Below are 19,903 nucleotides of genomic sequence, written 5' to 3'. Positions count from 1 at the left end.
AGAATCTTGCACCAGAGGGAACAGCCCCTTTACAACAAAGATGAGGATTTTTTTTTGTGGTAAATCTGTGGAATTCATTGCCACAAACAGCTATGGAGGCCAAGTCATTGGGTATATTTAAAGCAGAGGTTGATTAGTTCTTGATTGTAAGGGCATCAAAGGTAATGGGGATAAGTTGGGAGAATGGGGTTGAGAGGAGATTCAGTTCCACCGTGATTGAATGGCCTAATTCTGCTTCTATATCCTATGGTCTTAGGGTCTAATACTTTTTTACACATTGTTGATATAAGTAGATTAATGAGAATGTCTTTATACTATATCAGAGATTTTAAATTGATACATGAAGCTTATTACTTGACAGATTATGTATTACATAATTAACTGTAGAAGTGTGGTAATCAGATCAGGGAAAGGGCATTTGACTCAAACCTTTAACTTTGCAGTGAAGGTCAAAACAATCACAGATATTCAAATGTAAGAAATTTTAAAATGGATAACACTCAGGTAGGTAGCATAATGGAAACTAAACCTATTAACATTCTAGTGTATAATCCATAATCAGAATCTTTCAGATCTCAAATCTGCCTGTCCATCATTTAATCATGTAAATCAATCCCTTCTGCCCATCTTTTCACTATTTTACTCAGTCCCCACAGCATGCCTTGTCATCAGCCTTCAATGCCTTATCATCCTTACCTGCTTTTTTATGCCTAAACTCTTTGTGTATCTTTCAATCAATGCTAATTACATTTTTATGTACCAACCCCCCCCCCCCCATGTTACTGCCTAAGTATATCCCTCATCCTCTACTCCACTCTCATCACATCTTATGTGCAAACTTACTATGTTGAGCAGTTTCTCCTCCTTTCTTAAAGAAAATTTTGCAGAAATATTTAAATTGCAATGTCATACAACAATGCCTCATGGGGGGGGGGTGAATCTTTGCTTAATTATCCCATGACATGTAAGGTCTGCTTCAATGAGAGTTTCCAATAATAATGTCTGTAACTGTGCTGCGGTTTGAGTAATATGCTTCAGACTTCAGTGCAGATAATGGTGTTAAGTTTACACTTGTTATTTAGAACATCCTCTTTAGCAATGGATGTAAAGCCTGACTTTGAGAACTGCCATTCTGTCTTAGATTACTAGAAATCAAAACCTTGTTGCTTCTCTGTGGCTCTGAAGGTGACAACATGACCAGACAATCAGAGTTACACACAATACCCTCTCCTCTATGGTGACATTGCGTCACCCAGAATATCTAGAGTAGAGAAGCTCAGGAAGATCATGTGGAGCTGGAACAACAGAGAACACAGATAAAAGTGGGATTGTTACAATTTTTGAATTATTTTCTATAGTGCCTAAGTTTCTTTCCTTTTTTAGCATTCTGTCCAATATCCAGGACGTCCACCAAAACACTGGGTACTGCCCACAGTTTGATGCCATCAACAAACTGTTGACAGGACGAGAACATCTAGAGTTTTACTCAAGACTGCGTGGTGTTCCTGAACATGAAGTTGCTAAGGTATGATTCGCTAGAGAATAAACTCTTCCACAGCCAACAAAACAAAGCCATAAATCTTCCTGTGGATTGCTCCGTGTCCTCAAATAATCTCACCATTTTCAAGTCCTGAAAAAGTACTAAAAATAAGTAGAAGAGTAGGTTTGCTTTTAAGTTGGAATTACTGCACATATTTCTGTTATTTCAGCAAAGACAAAGGCTTATGTGAATTTTCTTCCTTTATAAGATTGATTTGAGTTTAGATGATTTGGTTTATGGAGAGTATAAGAGGAGAGGCTGGCTACGGTAATGTTTTAGTAAGCTTAGGCATGCCCTCGAGGTTAAATATGACTTGTTTCCCATTTAGTTCTGTGACTTTTGAGGTACCTGCTAGGGCCACTGAGGTTTCCACACACACGTAGCCACAAGTGGGCCAGAAATTCTCACTGGAGCAAGGGGTATAATTTAGAAGACTATGAGGTAATTCAGCTATTTATTCTGGATTTCCATGTACTGTGAGTGGGATATCATGTTCTCAATGCCACACTAAATGTTCCTTCTCCATTTTGAGCAGTTATAGGCCGAGGATTCCCTTGAGTTAGTAGGGACATCACATTTTCAAGGAGGCTTTGAGAACAACATTGAATCTTCCTTAGCATATCGGTAATCTATTGCCATTGCAGAGCTCAGAATGTCAGTCACTGGTGTTGGGCCTAATGAGCACGACTGTGGTGTGGGCAATGCTGATTGAGAACAGGTTCACTGGTGCCCAGATGCTCATATGCTTTCTGTGGGATTTCAGGTTTCAATCTACAAACATGCTTTTTTCTCAGATGCATGAATGCTTACGTATCAAATACTGTAGTGAGTTTCAACGTCCTCGTCAATCTTTACTGAGAAGAGTCCACCAAGCTATATGAATCGGTCCACTTTTCCCAAGGTCAGCAATAAGTTGAAGCTTGCTCTGAGGATTTGTGTGCATCTCACACATTTTTTTTCAATAATCTTTGCTGCTGTGCTGCACCTTGCATTCAACAAGCTTTCCTCTCAGAGCAGGGCTGATCTGCAGGGTAAACAGCTAATGGAGACATGGAATGTAATAGAAATTGGCACGTGTGTTACTGCCGTAGTTATGTGATCCAAAATTGATCTTAATACCAAGTTTATAAAGAGCCTTCTTCGTTTGACTTGTGAGGGAGAGGGGTGGAGGTGGTAGAAAATAAGATTGAATTGTCCATCTCCTCCCTTAACTCACTGTATTCCAAAACTGTAATTTATTGAGTCCCTTGCCTCTGTCTCTTCAAGTTTAAGCAATCTGAAGTCCTTTAGCATTCAAATTTAGCATCATTTAATAACCTGGTTTTAAGCATGTATTTTATCTTTGATTTTCTCTGTACATTTCTCTTCATAGCATAGAAGGAGGTTATTTATCCCACTGGCTCCCAGAGCATTTCCATCGGTCTCATACTCCTATGCATCTCTCTGCAATGTACTCCACCTCGCATGACTTAAATTCCCCTAAGACCCACCTACAAAGAGGGGAAATGAATAAAAGCCTATTGACCTGTCTGTCCCTGGAGTGTGGGAGGATGCAAATTCTACACAGCACCTGAGGTTACGGGTCAAAGTCAGATCGCTGGAACTATTGTTTAAGATTTAAGATTGCTTAATGTCATTTCCAGTACACGGGTGTAAAGGAGAAGGAAGTGATTGTTACTCCACAGCCAACAGCGATGAAAAGGCCTACAGAGAGGAGGTGGGAAAGTTGGAGGCCTGGTGCAGCACCAGCACTGATTACTGCCATTTATAATGTTCTGTGAACTGCTCTAGTATCCTCAGCACCACAGATGAATTAATGCAGAATGTGATTAGTTTGTTCAACTTGTTCCCCATCTGCAGTACAGCTTTTGGGACTGCTCTGATCCTGACTATGGGATAATGTCCTTCAGAGCCCTCTGCTGTAGGCTGGTTCTGTCTGCTGACACTTGGCATGGTGAGACTGGCTCTCTAACCTGGTGTCACATCTGGATTAGTCCCTTCATTAGGGACTGTGAAAGTAGCTCTTTCAGTTGATGCCTTCCCCTGAATTTTTTTTTCAGCTGGTGGCCTTCTCTGGGATGAAGCTTTTCATCTGATGTTCTACTCTGTAGATGTTCACATTGTTTCCCTGCATTTGGGGATCACCCTTATTCTGAATTTTTAAAAAAATATCCTTGCCACAGCATTAATAAATATATATTTTAACAGAATGAGGGACTTGGTTACGTTCAGTGTCAAGATAGAGTATTGTTTTATAGGTCGCTGAATGGGGCATAAAGAAACTCGGACTCTCCCGCTACGCAGATAGACCGTCTGGCACATACAGTGGTGGCAACAAACGAAAGTTGTCCACTGCCATTGCACTGATTGGATGCCCTCCTGTCATCTTTCTGGTTAGTGCTTTGCCCTCATTGTGAGTAACAAAAACTGTATGGAAAGTTCCTCAGAGCTTCGCTCTAGGTTAATGTAGCAGCAACATTTTTTATACAAATGGTATAGCTGAGGAGTGTCTGCAGCTCCAAGAAAATTGTAGAGGAACATTTATGGAATATAGAGAATAACAAGGATTCAAACAGTTCACTAAATCCCATTACATATCCTGCATTACTCTTGTCATCCAATTGGTAACTGGCATACATAGTGTAGTCTAAAACACAAACCCCGGGATGACTTAAACCTCAGTCTTTGCTCAGATTGGAATGTATTGATCTGAGACCAGTCGTTGGGAAAGAGCATCATCAAGTATCTCTGATGCTACTTCATTTTGAGGGGGGAGAAAGATCCCGTGCTGAGTAGAGGACAAGGCTCAATGGTGAAAACTTATTACTGCCTAGAGACTTGAGCAAAGTGGGGATCGTTGGTGCCCGTAGTACTGTTCATGGCAGCCTTTAGTACAAGAGGATGGGCCGTCAATGTTTGGGTGAAAAGGATCATCATAGGAATGTTTGTTAATCTTTTTGTTGACAGGATGAACCTACAACTGGAATGGATCCCAAGGCAAGGCGATTCCTTTGGAATTGTATTCTGAGTGTAATCAAGGAAGGAAGATCAGTGGTACTGACCTCACACAGGTTAGTGTGCATGATTGTTGAGCCTATTTTAGACATGTGAATGTTTGTGTTACCAAATCCGTATAATTTTACTATAAAATGAAAAATTTCTCCTTTTGTGATCAGAGTTAATATTTCCATCAATGACCTCTATTACAATTGTTATCTGACTTGCTAAATTCTTTTGGCATTATCAGTTTTCTTTCCTCTAGTTTCTCTTTCACTCCCTGATGTTTTCTCTCAGCTTAGATGATCTTGGAGACTGACTTTATGCTCCCTTGATCCCATGTCCAGTCAGCCTACTTTCCTGGCCCCAATGAATGGTTCTTCTTTCTTTTTTCTACTTCTATTCATGCCATCTGTTTGTAAACTTAGTGTCTTATTTGGCCATGAGCTGACTATCTGAGGCAACATATTCTCCATAAGAAATATAGCCTACCCTCCTCCTCAGTGATATCATAGTCCCACTCAACATAGCTCCTGGAAACCTTCATCTAGCCCTTCATTCTTATTTGAACAATTTTGACTTCTGAGTTAACTATTTACAATTTTGAATTTACTACCGTATCTTTATATGAAACTTTTTCACCCACCATTCCTATCCTCATTGCCTAACTATGATATCTTTGTTCCCACTATCTCCAATTTAACATTTGATATCATGCTGAAATTATATAACCTGAAATTTATAACCTTGTCCAACCCCATCTGTATAACCTACATTAGATTTGTACTGGACTCTTACATTTCTCTAGCGTATCTAGATGGATTTCTCCTGTTGCATTTGCTTCATTAGAAGGTATTCTGTCTGGAATTAGGTATGGCAACTGCTCTCCATATGACCACAAGAAACTGCAGAGGATTGTCTACACAACCAAGCTCATCACAGGAACCAGCCTCCCCTCTATGGACTCTGTCTATATTTCTCACTGCCTCAGTAAATCAGCCAGCATAATCAATGACCCCACCCACCCTGCACATTTTCCCTTCGCTCCTCTCCCATTGGACAGAAGATACAAAAGCCAGAAAACACGTACCACCAGACTCTAGAATAACTTCTATCCCTCTGTTATCAGATGATTGAATGGATCTCTTGTACAATTATCCTCATGATCTACATCATTGTGATCTTACTCTTTATCATAAACCTGCACGACTCTTTTCAGTGCATTTTGGAACTTTATTTTGCTTTGTTATTGTTTTACCTTATTCGTTCTCAATGCATTGTATAATAATTTGATCTGTATAAATAATATGAAAGACAAGTTTTTCACTGTATCTTGGTACATGTGACAATAATAAAACAATACCAATGCCAATTATTGGTTGTTATGTCCTCAGCCATCTAGATCCCAGATTCTGGAACACCCTTCTTAAATTTCCCTCCACAGTTCTCCTTAAAGTTGTTTTGGTCACTCCAATAGTTTCTCCTCTGCCTATGTCAACTTTTCCCTTCAAAGTAAGTCAAAGTCAAATTTTAAAAGTGCTGGTAAAAGATAATAAGTCGTGGTTAAATGGATGGTGTGGATCTTACCATACAACCAAACTTGTTAAATCAAGGAGATTACTGTCAGGCAAATGGTGGAGAGAAATGTCTTTTAAATGGAACTTGGGATAGGGGGATATTTTAATTTGATGCCATCTTTAAAAAATAATGAATTTGGTCCTTGCTAACCACATGACAGTACAAGACAATCAATGTTATACACTCATTATAGTTATAAGACTTTAAATGACACAAAGCAACAATTTAGCCTAGCTAGTTTGAGGTAAATATAATTACGTATTTTTCTGTGTCAATAAAAGGGTAATAATATGTGTACAGGTGATAACTGTTGTATTCCCTGTGACAGCATGGAGGAATGTGAGGCTCTGTGCACACGGATGGCCATCATGGTGAATGGACGGTTCCGCTGTCTGGGCAGTGTGCAACACCTGAAAAGCAGGTAACCTCAATCCGGTGAATCCAGGTATTTTCACATCAAGCCACAAATCAGGTTACACTGTTTAAGATCAGGTATTTTTGATATAACAGTTGCATGTCCTTCACCAGGAAGTTTAAACTCAGTAAGTCTTTGGAAGATAATTGTAGCTATTCTTTTATCTGTGGGGGTAAACATCCTTCTTAAACATTGATCATTAAATTTGACCGAAGAGCTGGGTTTAGGTTCTTGTGCAACACCATTCTATTGAGGTCACCGAAGATGTCAAATGAACCAACAACTTTGAAAGAGGAATATCAGTTTATGTTCAGTATTTAGTTGAAGTTGTTAGACAAAGCTCTGCGATGCTGGAATGATCACTTGTGGAGGTAAAATGCAATGCCGTTTGAATTATTGACTCCAATGTATTATTATTACAGTCCCAGTGCATTTGGTTAACATTGGTTTCTGCACTCCTTAAATTAATTGGTCCCATGCAAATCCCTACTAACATCTGTCAATAAAGTCTTTAGAAAAAGAATAATTCTTGTGGAAGATGCAATCCTACATAACATTGGTTTTGCTACACAGCAATCATAAACATGAGATTCTGGGCACTACTCCACCTGTTGGGCTCCTAGATCCCTCACCTTAGGTTAGGTTAGGATAACTAAGTCTTTGAAAATGAGAATGACGGTGCTGCCTTGTGTGTGTCTGGCTGGCTTAATGTCAGTTTACATCAGTAATGCCTCCATCTCTCCATGAGTAAGAAGATTGTGGATTCACTTTGTATAACAGGACTAGAACATGTAATCTGAACTGACATTCCAGTTGAGTAAAGAGGGATTGAGGTATCAGTGGATGATTCTTTTAAAATAGGACTCACTCTTGTTCAGGTGGTTGTTTACAATCATGGCATAATCTGAAGTTGAGAGCGCTTCTGCACTCCCAATCTGGCTGTTCACCACGTCACCTTCTTTGGACAAATGGTTGCATTAATTTAAGAGTAATTACTTGCATGGAAGCAACACATGGTTGGTACATTTGTGAGACCCTGTGCTCTACAAAAGTACATACTGATTTTCTTAAAAGTTTGGAAAAATTGATACTCCACATTGAACTATTTTGTTGAGTGTTTCTTAGTCATATATCAGTCTGCAATATTCATCTCCAATACCAGCCTGACAACTATCATTTCACCCACCATAAGACTGTAAGACATAGGAGCAGAATTAGGCCACCCGGACCATCGAGACTGCTCTGCCATTCCATCATGGCTGATTTATTATCTTTCTCAATCCCATTCTCCTGCTTCTACCCATAACTTTTGACACCTTGACAAACCAAGAGCCTATCAACTTCTGCTTTAAATTTACTCAATGACTTGGCCTCCCCAGCCATCTATGGCAATGAATTTCACAGATTTGCTACCCAGATTTGGCTGAAGAAATTCCTTCTTATCTCTGTTCTAAATGGGTGCCCCTCTATTCTGGGGCTGTGCTCTCTGGTCCTAGACTCACCACTGTTGGAAACATCCTCTCAACATCTATTTTATCTAGGCCTTTCGGTATTTGATAGGATTCAGTAAGATCCCACCCTCATTCTACTAAGCTCCAGTGAATATAGGCCTGGAACCATCAAACACTCCTCATACTTCAGCCATTTCATTCCTGGAATCATTGTTGTGAACCTCCTTTGGATCTTTTCTAATGCCAGAGCATCTTTTCTTAGGCAAGGGGCCCAAGCTGCTCGCAATACTCCAGGTGAGGTCTGACCAATGCCTTGTAAAGCCTCAGCATCATGTCATTGCTGTTATATTCTAGTCCTCTCAAAATGAATGCTAACATTGCATTTGCCTACCTTACCACTAACTCAGTCTGCAAATTAACCTTCTCAAGGACTCCCATGGTCTCTGATTTTTGAGATTTCTCCCCATTTACAAAAAAGTTTATGTCGTTATTCCTTCTTCCAAAATGCATGACCATACACTTACCCTAGACTATATTGCATCTGCCATTTCTTTGCTGTTTCTCCCAATTTGACCAATTTCTTCTGCAGACTTCCTGCTTCCTCAACACCACCTGCTCCTCCAACTGTCTTAGTATTATCTGCAAACTTGGCCATCAAGCCATCAATTCCATCATCCAAATGTTGACATATAAGGTGAAAAGAAGCCGTCCCAATACCAGTCTCGCAGAACACCACTAGTCGCCTACAGCCAACCAGAAAAGGCCTCCTTTATTCCAACTCTTCTCCTCCTCCCAATCAACCAATCTTCTATCCATGCTAGTACCTTTCCTGTAATGCCATGGGCTCTTACCTTGTTAAGCAGCCTCATGTGGCACCTTGTCAGAGGCTTTCTGAAAATCCAAATAAACAACATCCACTGACTCTCCTTTGTCTATCCTACCTGCTATTCCTTCCAGGAATTCCAACAGATTTGTCAGGCAAGATTTCCCCAAAAGGAAACTTTGCTAACTTCAGCCTACTTTATCATGCGCCTCCAAGTACCTGAAATGTCATCCTTAATAATGGGTTCCAACATCTTCCCAAACACTGAAGCCAGGCTAATTGGCCTTTCTTCTGCCTCCCTCCCTTCTTAAAGAGTGGAATGATATTTGTAATTTTCCAGTCCTTTGGAACCATTCCAGAAACTAGTGATTCTTGAAGGATCATTACTAGTGCCTCTTTCAGAACCCTGGGGTGTAGTCCATCTGGTCCAGGTGATTTATCAGTTTTCCAAGCTCCTTCTCCTTAGCAACTATTCTCACTCTGCCTCCAACACTGAAATTTCTGGCATACTACTTGTGTCTTCCATAGTGGAAACTGACACAAAATACTTATTAAATTCATCTGTCAATCTCCATTACTACTTCTCCAGCATCATTTTCCAGCAGTCCAATATCTACACTTGCCTCTCTTTTACTCTATATATCTGAAAAAAACTTTGGTATCCCCTTGATATGTTTGGCTAGCTTATCTCCATATTTCATCTTTTCTCTTCTTTATGGTTTATTTAGTTAACCTTTGTTTGGTTTTAAAAGCTTCCCAATCCACTAACTTCCCACTAATTTTTGCTATATTTAATGCCCTGTCTTTTCCTTTTATGCTGTCTTTGACTTCCCTTATTAACCATGTTTGTCTTCTCCTCCTTTTAGAATACTATGTCATCTTTGGGGTATATCTATCCTGCACCTTCTGAATTGCTCCCAGAAACTCCAGCCATTGCTGTTGTGCCATCGTTGCTGCTGCTGTTCCCTTCCAATCAACTGTGGCCAGCTCCTCCCTCATACCTCTGTTATTCCCTTTACTCCACTGTAATACTGATACATCTGACTTTATAAGCTCCCTCTTAAACTGCAGGGTGAATTCTATTATATTATGATCACTGCCTCCTCAGGGTTCCTTTACCTTAAGCTCCCAATCAAATCTGGATCATTACACAGCATCCAGTCCAGAACTGCCTTTCCCCTTCTGGGCTCAACCACAAGATGCTCTAAAAAGCCATCTCGCAGGCATGCTACAGATTCCCTCTCTCGGCATCTAGCACCAACCCGATTTTTCACAATACGTAACCTGAATGTTGAAATTCCCCATTACTTAAGTAACATTGCCCTTATTATATGTCTTTATATTTCCCATTGAAATTTATATCCCACATCTTGGCTACTGTTCAGCAGCCTCTCCCATCAGGGTCTAATTAGCTTTGCAGTTTCTTAACTGTACCCACAAGGGTTCTACATCTTCTGATTTCACATCAGCTCTTTCTAAAGATTTGATTTCATTTTTATCAGAAGAGCCATCCTCTGCCCCCTGTCTGTCCTTTCGATGCAAGATTAAGCTCCCTTGGATGTTAAGCTCCCAATTATGATCTTCTTTCAGCTACAACTCAGCGTCATACCAGCCAATACCTAACTGCGCTACACGATCATCTACCTTATTCTGTATACTGTGTGCATTTGAATATATCACCTTCAAGTCTTGTATTCATCACCCTTCTTGATTTTGCTCCCATGTTACACTTCACTTCCCACAGTCTGCAATTTTTCCCTGCCATAGGCCTTTTCATCCTCACTGTCTCAATATACTGTACACTGCATCAACTTGTATACCAACTGCCCTATCCTCACTTTGGTTCCCATCCCCCTGCATACTTAGTTTAAACCCTCTCCAACAGTTCTACCAAACCAGCCCACAAGGATATTGGTTTCCCTTGGGTTCAGGTGTAACCCCTCCTTTTCGTGCAGGTCATACCTTCCCCAAAAAGAGATCCCAATGATCCATAAATCTGAAACACTGCCCTTTGCACTACTTCCTCAGCCACTCGTTCATCTGTGCTGTTATCCTGTTCGTGGCGCTGGGAGTAATGCAGAGATTGCTACCTTGGACGCCCTGTTCTGCACTCCTCTCCGTTTTAAATGTGGTTTCTTTCCAAAGAACCTGAGGTCATCCCTCCTTCAGAGTGTGATTCAGCATAGCTTGCTCCTTCTGTGTTTGACCATGACAAATATTCTCTGTAATATTGTACACCATCCTAGCGGGAGGAGCAGAGTCAAGATAGTAATAAGAGTCATATTCAAGAAACCTTTATGCTGTTGTCTGTTTTTGGAATTTACTTTACAATGGAACTAACAAATTTTTGCCCCTAGGTTTGGAGATGGTTATACCATCATTCTGAGGATGCATTGTTCTGCACTGGACCTGTCCCCTGTGGAAGAATTCATGCTGTGCACATTCCCAGGATGTGTATTGAAGGAAAAGCACCACAGTATGCTGCAGTACCAGATACCGACTGGGTGCTGCTCCCTGGCCAAGATCTTCAGTGCACTCACAAACAACAAAGAAAGGCTAAAGATTGAAGACTATTCGGTGTCTCAAACCACATTAGATCAAGTAAGAGTTTGTTTACCAGATTCACCGGGACCACATTACGCTTCCACAAGCCCTGTTCTGTCTGTCTAGGGAAAGCCAAGTCCTTGGATATTAACATAGTGTTACGGTTATCAGTAGACTCAACTGTTGGGATTTGGAAGCTGTCTATAAAATCCCTAAAGACTTAATTCATGGCAGTGTTGCAACAAATGGGTGAACCCAAGCACAAGACGTTGACACAGAGGTGGAGTAATCTGAAGAGGGTTTAAAAATAGTTGCAGGGAAGGCCGGGGAGTGAGGATTAGGCCGAAGAAAGCAGAGGAGAGAGCAAGGCTTGACAGGAGTTCGAACCCGGGTCACTCCAGTGAGAGCACGGCGTTTAACCACTGAGCCAGCGGAAAGTGTAGGCGGGCGGCGGGACGAAGCAGAGCAGGGATGCAGACAAGGGTGTGAGGGTGGCTGGAGGAGAAGGGCAGGCAGGAGGACGAACGGGAAGGCAGGCGGCATGCAATGCTCCTGTTAATACGGAGGGACAGAGTTAACACAGGAAACAAAGCTTAGAATACACAATTCTAAGCAGCCCAGAACGTGAACTGTCACATTGGCTGAAGCAACAATCTGGCAATGAGTGGATGGAAAGCTGAGTATTTATGCTGCAGGTTAGATGAAATTCAGGAGCGCCACAGTCAGGAAGCCCAGGAGAAACATGGGGAAAAGGGAATTAGGAGAACATGAGGAATAAACGGAAGGGACGGCCGGGACTGTGACAGGCAGTTGGTACTGCTGCCGCACAGTCGCACCAGGTTTCTGTGCGAAGTTGTGCACATTCCCTCCATGTCAGAGTGGGTTTCCTCAGAGTTCTTTGGCTTCCTCCCACTTCCTAGAGGCATGCTAGTTGTTAGATTAAATAGCCGTTGTAAATTACTCATTGTATAAATGGTTGGCAGAAAAATTGAGGGGCGTGCAGTGCTGATGCTATGTAACTGGGTTACATCAAAGCGTCAGGGAATTCTGAGAGCCAGCTTAAACCATTGGTTGAATTGCCTCCTATGGCATGTTGAAGTTCTACAATTAAATAATCCTTGGGCCAAAAATTAATACACCAGTTTAATTAGCTGACATTGAATCGAAATGCATTGCCTTGCTTGCAAAATTTCACATGTGAGACTACCTTCTGGAGACTTGAATCTGATGTTCAGTTGAAATGAGATTGATCATTAGGAAGTGCCTTTAGTCCAGCCTGTGCACCGACTGTGAGTGTCTGGATAATGGCTGCTGTGGGGGCAGGACCTGTCACCACCTCCACCACCTCCCCAACACTGTCTTCTCCCTCCCAGTAGTTTTCCTCTCATTGCTGTCCTCTCTCCAGCACTAGCCTCAATCCGCACTCCCAGATATATTACTCTAAAGTCGTTCTGCAGCTTTTCAGTCCTTGACCCACGGCCTTAGACACCAACCTACGTTACTCACCTGCAGGTGTCCATATTTCAGCATAAGGATGAGATTAAATTTAATCCTTTGGGACTGACGGATGAGGGCAACACTCAGTTGGTGTCACTTTCCACTTTACAAAATCACTGCAGTCAGGGTGAGGAGGCGGGAGTGGACTTAAGCAAGTCCTCCACTCCCATATTGTCCGGTTTCATAAAAGGACTTGAAGTTTGGAGCAGCTCACAAGGCAGTGAGAACAAAGTCAGTTGCAATAGATAACATGCCAGCATTTGACTGCACCCTGAGATCCATGACAGCACGATGAGTGTGTCCAGAGCTGAGAAGGAAATTGATCAGCATTCCTTATCACTATCCATTGATCTCTGTTAGAAAGACGGTGTGGACATTTAATAAGGACAGAGTTGAGATCAGTGCCAATACTTCCTCCCAGCTGTCCCACACCAACATAAACCCTACTACATCCCCTCCTCAACAAAAAAATAAAAAATAAAAAAATTTATCATCGAGACACAAAAGTGAACATCGCATAGGCTTGCCAATGCATGGTAGATCCAAACCTAAATAAGCGTTTGAACACATGAAAGTGGAAGATTAAAATCCAAAATTAATCCTAATATATAATTTAAAACTGAAAATGCAGATGCTGGAAGCCATAAAATAAAAAAACAGAAAATGCTGGAAATACTCAGCAGGTCAGGCAGCATCTCTGGAACGAGAAGCTGGTTAAAGTTTGAGGTTGTAAACCATTCATTGAACTGATCGAACATCTTTGGCTTCAAACATTCATTTTGATTTCGTTCCACAAATTCTTCCTGAAATTGTTGAGTATTTCCAGCATATTTAAATTTTTATTTCTAATATACTGTAGCGGTGTGCTACACGCAGCGCTAAAATAATGACACGGAGTCGGTAAACTGCAATTAAAGATGATTTTATTCGAACTTCACAGCCTTGCTTTAAAGCCTCCCTCATCCTGCCCTCCCCGGGCGTGGATGCTGTAAGGGACACCTACTCACAAACCCCCGCAGGCTTTTTCCCTTTGTTGTGGACCTGGCCTTCGTGCCTGCGCGCTGGCTATTTGTGAGCCGGTTCGAGTGTGCTAGGAAGTGGGTCGCCACAAGACAATAATAAACATTCTTCCAGTTGAGTATTTTAGATTTTCCATTCCCTGCGATTTTAACTCTTCCCTTTTTTTTCATCCAGGTATTTGTCAATTTTGCCAAGGAACAAAGTGAAGAAGAATATTTAAAGGATGTTGTAACACATGGGCCACAATATAAGGAAACAGTAAAGCGCATCACAAATTTTCTAGCAGATGAGAATGTGAGAGAGAGTTCAGTATGATCTGGGTATGATCTAAATCATTTCCCAGTTGAATTCAGAAGATTCCAAAGCACAGTAAGTTGAAGGATTGTGCCTGGACTGAGCTATCAGTTACTGGACTATTGAAGACAGCCCTGTCACCCCTCTGCAAGGATTCAATGAACACCACCATCCAACTTTCAAAGCCCCTCTCTCTCAGCATCTTCCCCAGCCCAGTCCATCCCATCATCCTCCACCCTGTTTCAAGTTACCATTAATAAACAGGATAGAAATAGAGGTTTTATTTTTTAAATTATTCCTTTCTGTATTTGTATGAAAGATGAAGCATGTACAGACTGATTTATTTATATGGTTTCTTTCTACACTTCCAGTACTTTTTAAGCTTTTTAGCATTTGCAGCCAATGTTTACCTGGCACTTTATTCCTGGAGTTTTCTGAATCTGAATTGAATGAAAGCAGGGTGATGAGCTGCAGTAAACCTTCATTTGTTCCACCTCTGGGGACCCACAATGACAAGATTGAAACATATTGCAGATATGGGGTGGTCTGCTACCAGGCGAGAGAGTAGAGTGAGAGAGAAAACTCCAAGCGTTACAGGGTTTTTTTTTTACTGACAATGTCTAAGGAGAGAGGAAAAGGTAAAAAAGGTAATTGGAAGGAATAGTATGGCACATTATGTCTGGTGGTTGAAATTTGCTAGATAATTGTATCTAAGCCTTAACTAAACTGTTCTGAAAAGAGTTGAGGAAGGCAGCCTTATCTGTGGGGAGCCATTACCAATTTCAACTTCCAGGCCCTTACTTCACAACTAAAAGTCAGGATGTGACAATTGTGCATTAATTTTCAGTGATTCAATAGAAGCTAACTTCAGTAGGCCCTGCACTCAACAGGATTCCTTCAAGCATTCTCATCTCAATAAATAGTTTTTAGGTTTACATTCCACTCAAAGGATCTATACTGTGCGCAGGCTAAACAGCTTCTGCTTTTCTAAGATAAACAAATCATTTAGAGAAGACAAGTTAGTGTAAAAATAAACTCCACTCTTAAACTAGCAAAGTATTTTTGTTCACAACAGCTGTTGGCAGTTAAAGTTAACAGCCAACTCCCAGTCATAGTTTGTGATCAAAAATTGCACAATTTAAGTTCCATTTTTATGATAATTTCTCTGATCTCTAGTTTTCCAAAATTACATTATAATTTATGAAGCGTTTCTGAACTGCAGTCATTGTTGTTAATTTCCACACAGGAATCTCTGGCAAAAAAATAATAACAAGAAAATGTGTTTTGGTGATGTTAATTGAGAGACACAAATATGATCTGCCTGCTTTTTAAAGTGAAGCTCTGTGGGATCTTAAATATCCACTTGAAGGAAAATGCCCTCAATTTAATCCCTGATCTGAAAGATGGTACATCCAACAGCTCTCCTTCAGTAATATGCTGATTTCAGCCTGGGTTAAGAGAGACCCAAAACACTCAACACTTAGACTCAGGTAAGAATGTTAGCTTTGGGCCACAACTCACTCTAAAGCAAGGGTTCCCAACACTTTTTATACCATGGACCCCTACCATTAACCAAAGGGTCTGTGGACCCCAGCTTGGGAACCCCTGCTCTAAAGCACTATTAGCAAGAAAGGACATGACAACGAACTGGCACGTGAATGTAGCTCTACCCTGGAGCAGCTTCATCTGAAAAGGAATTTTGCAAAAAAGGTTCCCCCCTCCATCTACTTTTCCCCCACCTCAACTGGCTTCACCTATCACCTTCCAGCTTGTAATCCTTCCCCTCCCTGCACCACCTTATTCTGGCTTCTTTCCTGTTCCTTTCCTGTCCTGATGAAGGGTCTCAGCCCAGAATGTCAACATCATTGATCTGCCTGACTTGCTAAGTTCCTCCAGCATTTTGTGTGTGATATTTTACAAAAAGGGTATTCTATTAGGCTGCTACACCAGGTGCATGTGTATTTCACAAAACGTTTCATGACTTTTTAACTGTTAGCCAAGCATGATTCTTCATGTTAACATGCATTCAGGATTTTTGGTCCAAATAGCATTGACTCGGTCTGTAAGTTAATGTATCAATAGCTGATATACCTTGTTTAACAAATGCTTTTCTATGAAGGCCTTTTACAACCAACCAGAAGTTCCAAGGGAAGGAAAGGGAGTGGGATGCAAGTCTAAGCCAGCACACCACATCAGATAACAGAAAGCTGTGTGGCAGGGCACTTGAGTCAGGGCAGTAACTGATGCCCAGGAAACTGGTTGCCTCCTTTAAGAATGGAAGTTTAGCTTATGTTTGATGCCATTAAAGAAATTGTCTGACTTTAATCATTGGAGTGCTGCTTTATAAATGCAGATCTTGGACCCTCCTGACATTTCAGTTCACTACAAATGATAAATTTACAACCATACCAAACCTGCTGGGAGTTGTATTAGGAGAAAGAAGTTGAAATTAGTATAAACACGAGTTTCTGCAGATGCTGGAAATCCAAAGCAACACACACACACACACACATACATTACATTGAGTTCCTCCTGCATTTTGTGAGAGCTGAAATTAATAAGTTATTTTAAGTTTCTTTTGAAACAAGCCTTATGTTGTTCAAGAAGGCCGTAGACTTTCCTGCCCTGAACATCTAACCCCAGATCCTGGAAATTAAATGACTGTTTATAACTGACATGGCATTAAGTGTATACTAATGACAGAGTTATGTCCATGTCTACTTCAGCCCATCACCCTTCAACAATCCCATCCAAATTGAAACTGAACTCAATATAGCAGTCAGATTTATGCATGAGCTAGAGGCACATGCAGCCTATCCACGTGCAAGTAAGACACTCAACTAGGCTGGAGCTCCACATCCTTGGGCTCATGTCCACTGTTGATGGGAGGTTGATTTGATGTGATCTCTTCTCCCTTTGTTCTGAAAGCAGGTAGCCACTGTCAGTACATGGTGCTGTTCCAGCTTCCAGATCCTCTAATTAGAACTATGTTATGTTCCTTCCCTTTTAAGGGGGCTTCCATTTTGTAACTGGCCACAACAGGCTGATTGAGAACAAGAACCTGGTTCTGTGGACAAATCACAAGTGCTGCTATATCATGCTGAAAGAAGTGTTCCTATCCTTCAAAGAAGGTGTTAGTTGTGGCCGATTATAAAAACTTAGCAATGCTGCTGTATCCTCGGAAAAAAGAACCCCATCTTACTGCTGCTTCGTGCGGTATTGAGCATTCATTGAACCCTGCACTTTGTTGAGAAGTAGCCATCAAGAACGCTTAAGGCGAATCGAGTGGTACTCTGCAGAATCTAGCTATCTATATCATTCCTGCAAAGTACTAAGTTAAATATTTCCCCTTGGTATTGTCTGATAATGGAGAACTACAGATAAGCCAGTATTTGAAACCAACCTTAAAAATTATTTTTAAATTACGTTCTTTACTGTTTTGCGCTTCTGTTAATTTGCACTTTAGTATTTGAAGACTGTAAAAAGTAGGAAAATCAGAAGGAAACAAAAAGCCGCATTGTATATATTGAGAATGAAGTGATTATTAGTGAACTGTAGGCAAACATTGAAAGGAATTGCGACATTGGGAATTCATCCAGTTTTCCATGTTGTCCTGCGGAAAGGAAGAGAAAGTCTGGATAAGGGGCATTTTTTGTTCCAAATATTGGTCAAATGTGACAAGAGATAAATGTCCTTGTCATTTTTTAAGCATAGTTGTCTTAATCACATGCAGACCCAATACCCAGTGGGTATGACTGGGTTTGGAGCTTTAGGGCTTTGTCCAAAGCCTTAACCTATGCAATGTTTCCTATGAAGCCACTCAGGGATGTTCCTTGCCACCAGAAACACTGGAGAAGCCCTGCAGGAAGTGTAACCCAACACTAGGGTCTTTGCCTGAAAAGTACAGGTCAGAATTCTTTTATGCATTTTTCTTCTTAACATCAGAGAAATATTTTGAGCAGAAACTACTGAAAAAATTGCTACAGCTTCACTTGCACAAGATTATGAATCAATTTCATTGTAATTATTTTCAGAATATTTTGGAGGACATTTTTGGGGCAGGCTGGAAAGTCCCTGTGTAGAACCTCATGTGGAAGGTGTGAGTTCTATCACTGAATGCAAATTGTTTATTCTGCTAGTCTTTGATCAACTTGATAAGGAGCTTTCAGGAAGAGGAAGTCAGTTGATGCAACCAAGGTGACGGGAGAGGATCTACACTTGACCTTAGTAACTTGATCTGGCCAGAATTAACTAGGATTCCTGCATCAAGCTAGCAATTCCTGTTTAAGAACATGTGTGGCTCCAGGTGATACTTCCCTGTTACTGAGCCCATTGGATCCACTGACTTTTAGTGACTGGGAATCAAGCTTGGATATTTTGAAAACTAATGTTCATGAAATAGAAATGCTGAAGATCTGATTCAGATGAGGTTCATCCAAATCACATTCCAGTGTTCTTAAGGTCATTTATTGGGTGACATATCATTTCTTCTAAGTACACAATGCACAAGAATAAAGTATGTGTATTTGAGCCGAGTTACAGCTTTTTAAAGCTTCTCTTAAAGTTGCCTCTGTTCCCACTCATTATTAATATTGTATCGGACTGTGTACAAAGTTTTGACAAAATAAAGACCTATACTGAGAAAGTGTTTTGCCTTTAATGCCTTCATTATCGACCTGATTTGACTGTGTTAAGTGTGAATTACACTGTGCACTTAGTGTTTCTCCCTGTTTTTCAAATGCCTGGATTACTTGATACCTGCTATTTCCAGACTTTACAGAATTAGAATTTCTTTAAATCTTACATCCATCCCAGAACATCCGGGAGTAAAAATCTTTGTGTTATGACTCTGTCGCAAAGTACAGACATCTGAATTTAAAAGTCTAAAGGCTTGTAGTCAGAAGCTGTCCCGTAACCTCTTGGTCTTGGCTTTAATGTTGTCATAGCATTTGCCAGATGAAGCAGTTTATGGTTGGGCTGACTGGTGTCCCAGATCTTCCAGGCTGCCTTTCTGCACCTACTGCTATAAATGTCCTCAAATGGAGGGAAGTTCACATCCACAAATGCACATACCACTCTCTGCAGTGCCCAGTGATCAAAGCTGGTGCAGTTCCTGTACCAGGCGGTGACACAGCCAGTTAGGATGCTCTCGGTAGTGCCCTGTAGAAGGTCCTGAGGATTTGGGGGCCCATGCTAGTCGCCTGAGGTGGAAGAGATGCTGTTGTGTTTTTTTTGCCACAAAGCCGGTATGTACAGTCCAGGTGAGATTATTGGTGATGTGTATACCGAGGAACTTGAAACTACCCACCCTCTCAACTGCAGACCCATTGATGTTCATCAGAACGAGCCTGTCTCCATTCCTCCTGTAATCCACAATCAGCCCTCTTGTTTTTTTGGACATTGAGATCGGTATCCTGGCACCACTGTGTCAGGGAGTCAACATCTCCTCTGTAGGCTGTCTCATCGTCGCTTGAAATAAGGCCGGCCAAGGTCGTGTCATCTGCGAGTTTGATCAGTCAATTGGAGCTGTGTGCAGTAGCACAGTTGTAGGTGTAAAGGGAATTACAATTGGCCAATTTATGGCTGTAGATGCTGGAAATCCGAGAAACACACACAAAATACTGGAGGAACTCAGCAGGCCAGGCAGCATCTGTAGGGAAAAAAGTACAGTCGACGTTTCGGACCAAAACCCTTCGGCAGGACTGGAGAGAAAAAAAAACTGAGGAGTAGATTTGAAAGATGAG

The 19,903-nt window shown here is 41.1% G+C and overlaps 1 protein-coding gene across 1 annotated transcript in view; it reads left to right on the top strand.

Moving 5' to 3' along the window:
• Nucleotides 1-18,783, top strand: part of LOC132406207 (phospholipid-transporting ATPase ABCA1-like) — a 186,715-nt gene extending 167,932 nt beyond the window's left edge. The window contains exons 45-50 of the mRNA XM_059991533.1: nucleotides 1,384-1,525; nucleotides 3,799-3,933; nucleotides 4,508-4,611; nucleotides 6,444-6,536; nucleotides 11,162-11,405; nucleotides 14,040-18,783. Of these exons, the coding sequence (XP_059847516.1) occupies nucleotides 1,384-1,525; nucleotides 3,799-3,933; nucleotides 4,508-4,611; nucleotides 6,444-6,536; nucleotides 11,162-11,405; nucleotides 14,040-14,180 (859 nt within the window). The 3' untranslated portion in view covers nucleotides 14,181-18,783. The remainder of the gene's footprint in view (nucleotides 1-1,383; nucleotides 1,526-3,798; nucleotides 3,934-4,507; nucleotides 4,612-6,443; nucleotides 6,537-11,161; nucleotides 11,406-14,039) is intronic.
• Nucleotides 18,784-19,903: the final 1,120 nt, after the last annotated feature.

The sequence above is a fragment of the Hypanus sabinus genome, chromosome 16 (assembly GCF_030144855.1).
Source record: "Hypanus sabinus isolate sHypSab1 chromosome 16, sHypSab1.hap1, whole genome shotgun sequence".
NCBI lineage: Eukaryota > Metazoa > Chordata > Chondrichthyes > Myliobatiformes > Dasyatidae > Hypanus > Hypanus sabinus.
Note: the sequence above shows the minus strand (reverse complement) of the source record. Positions and strands in the feature narration are given on the sequence as shown.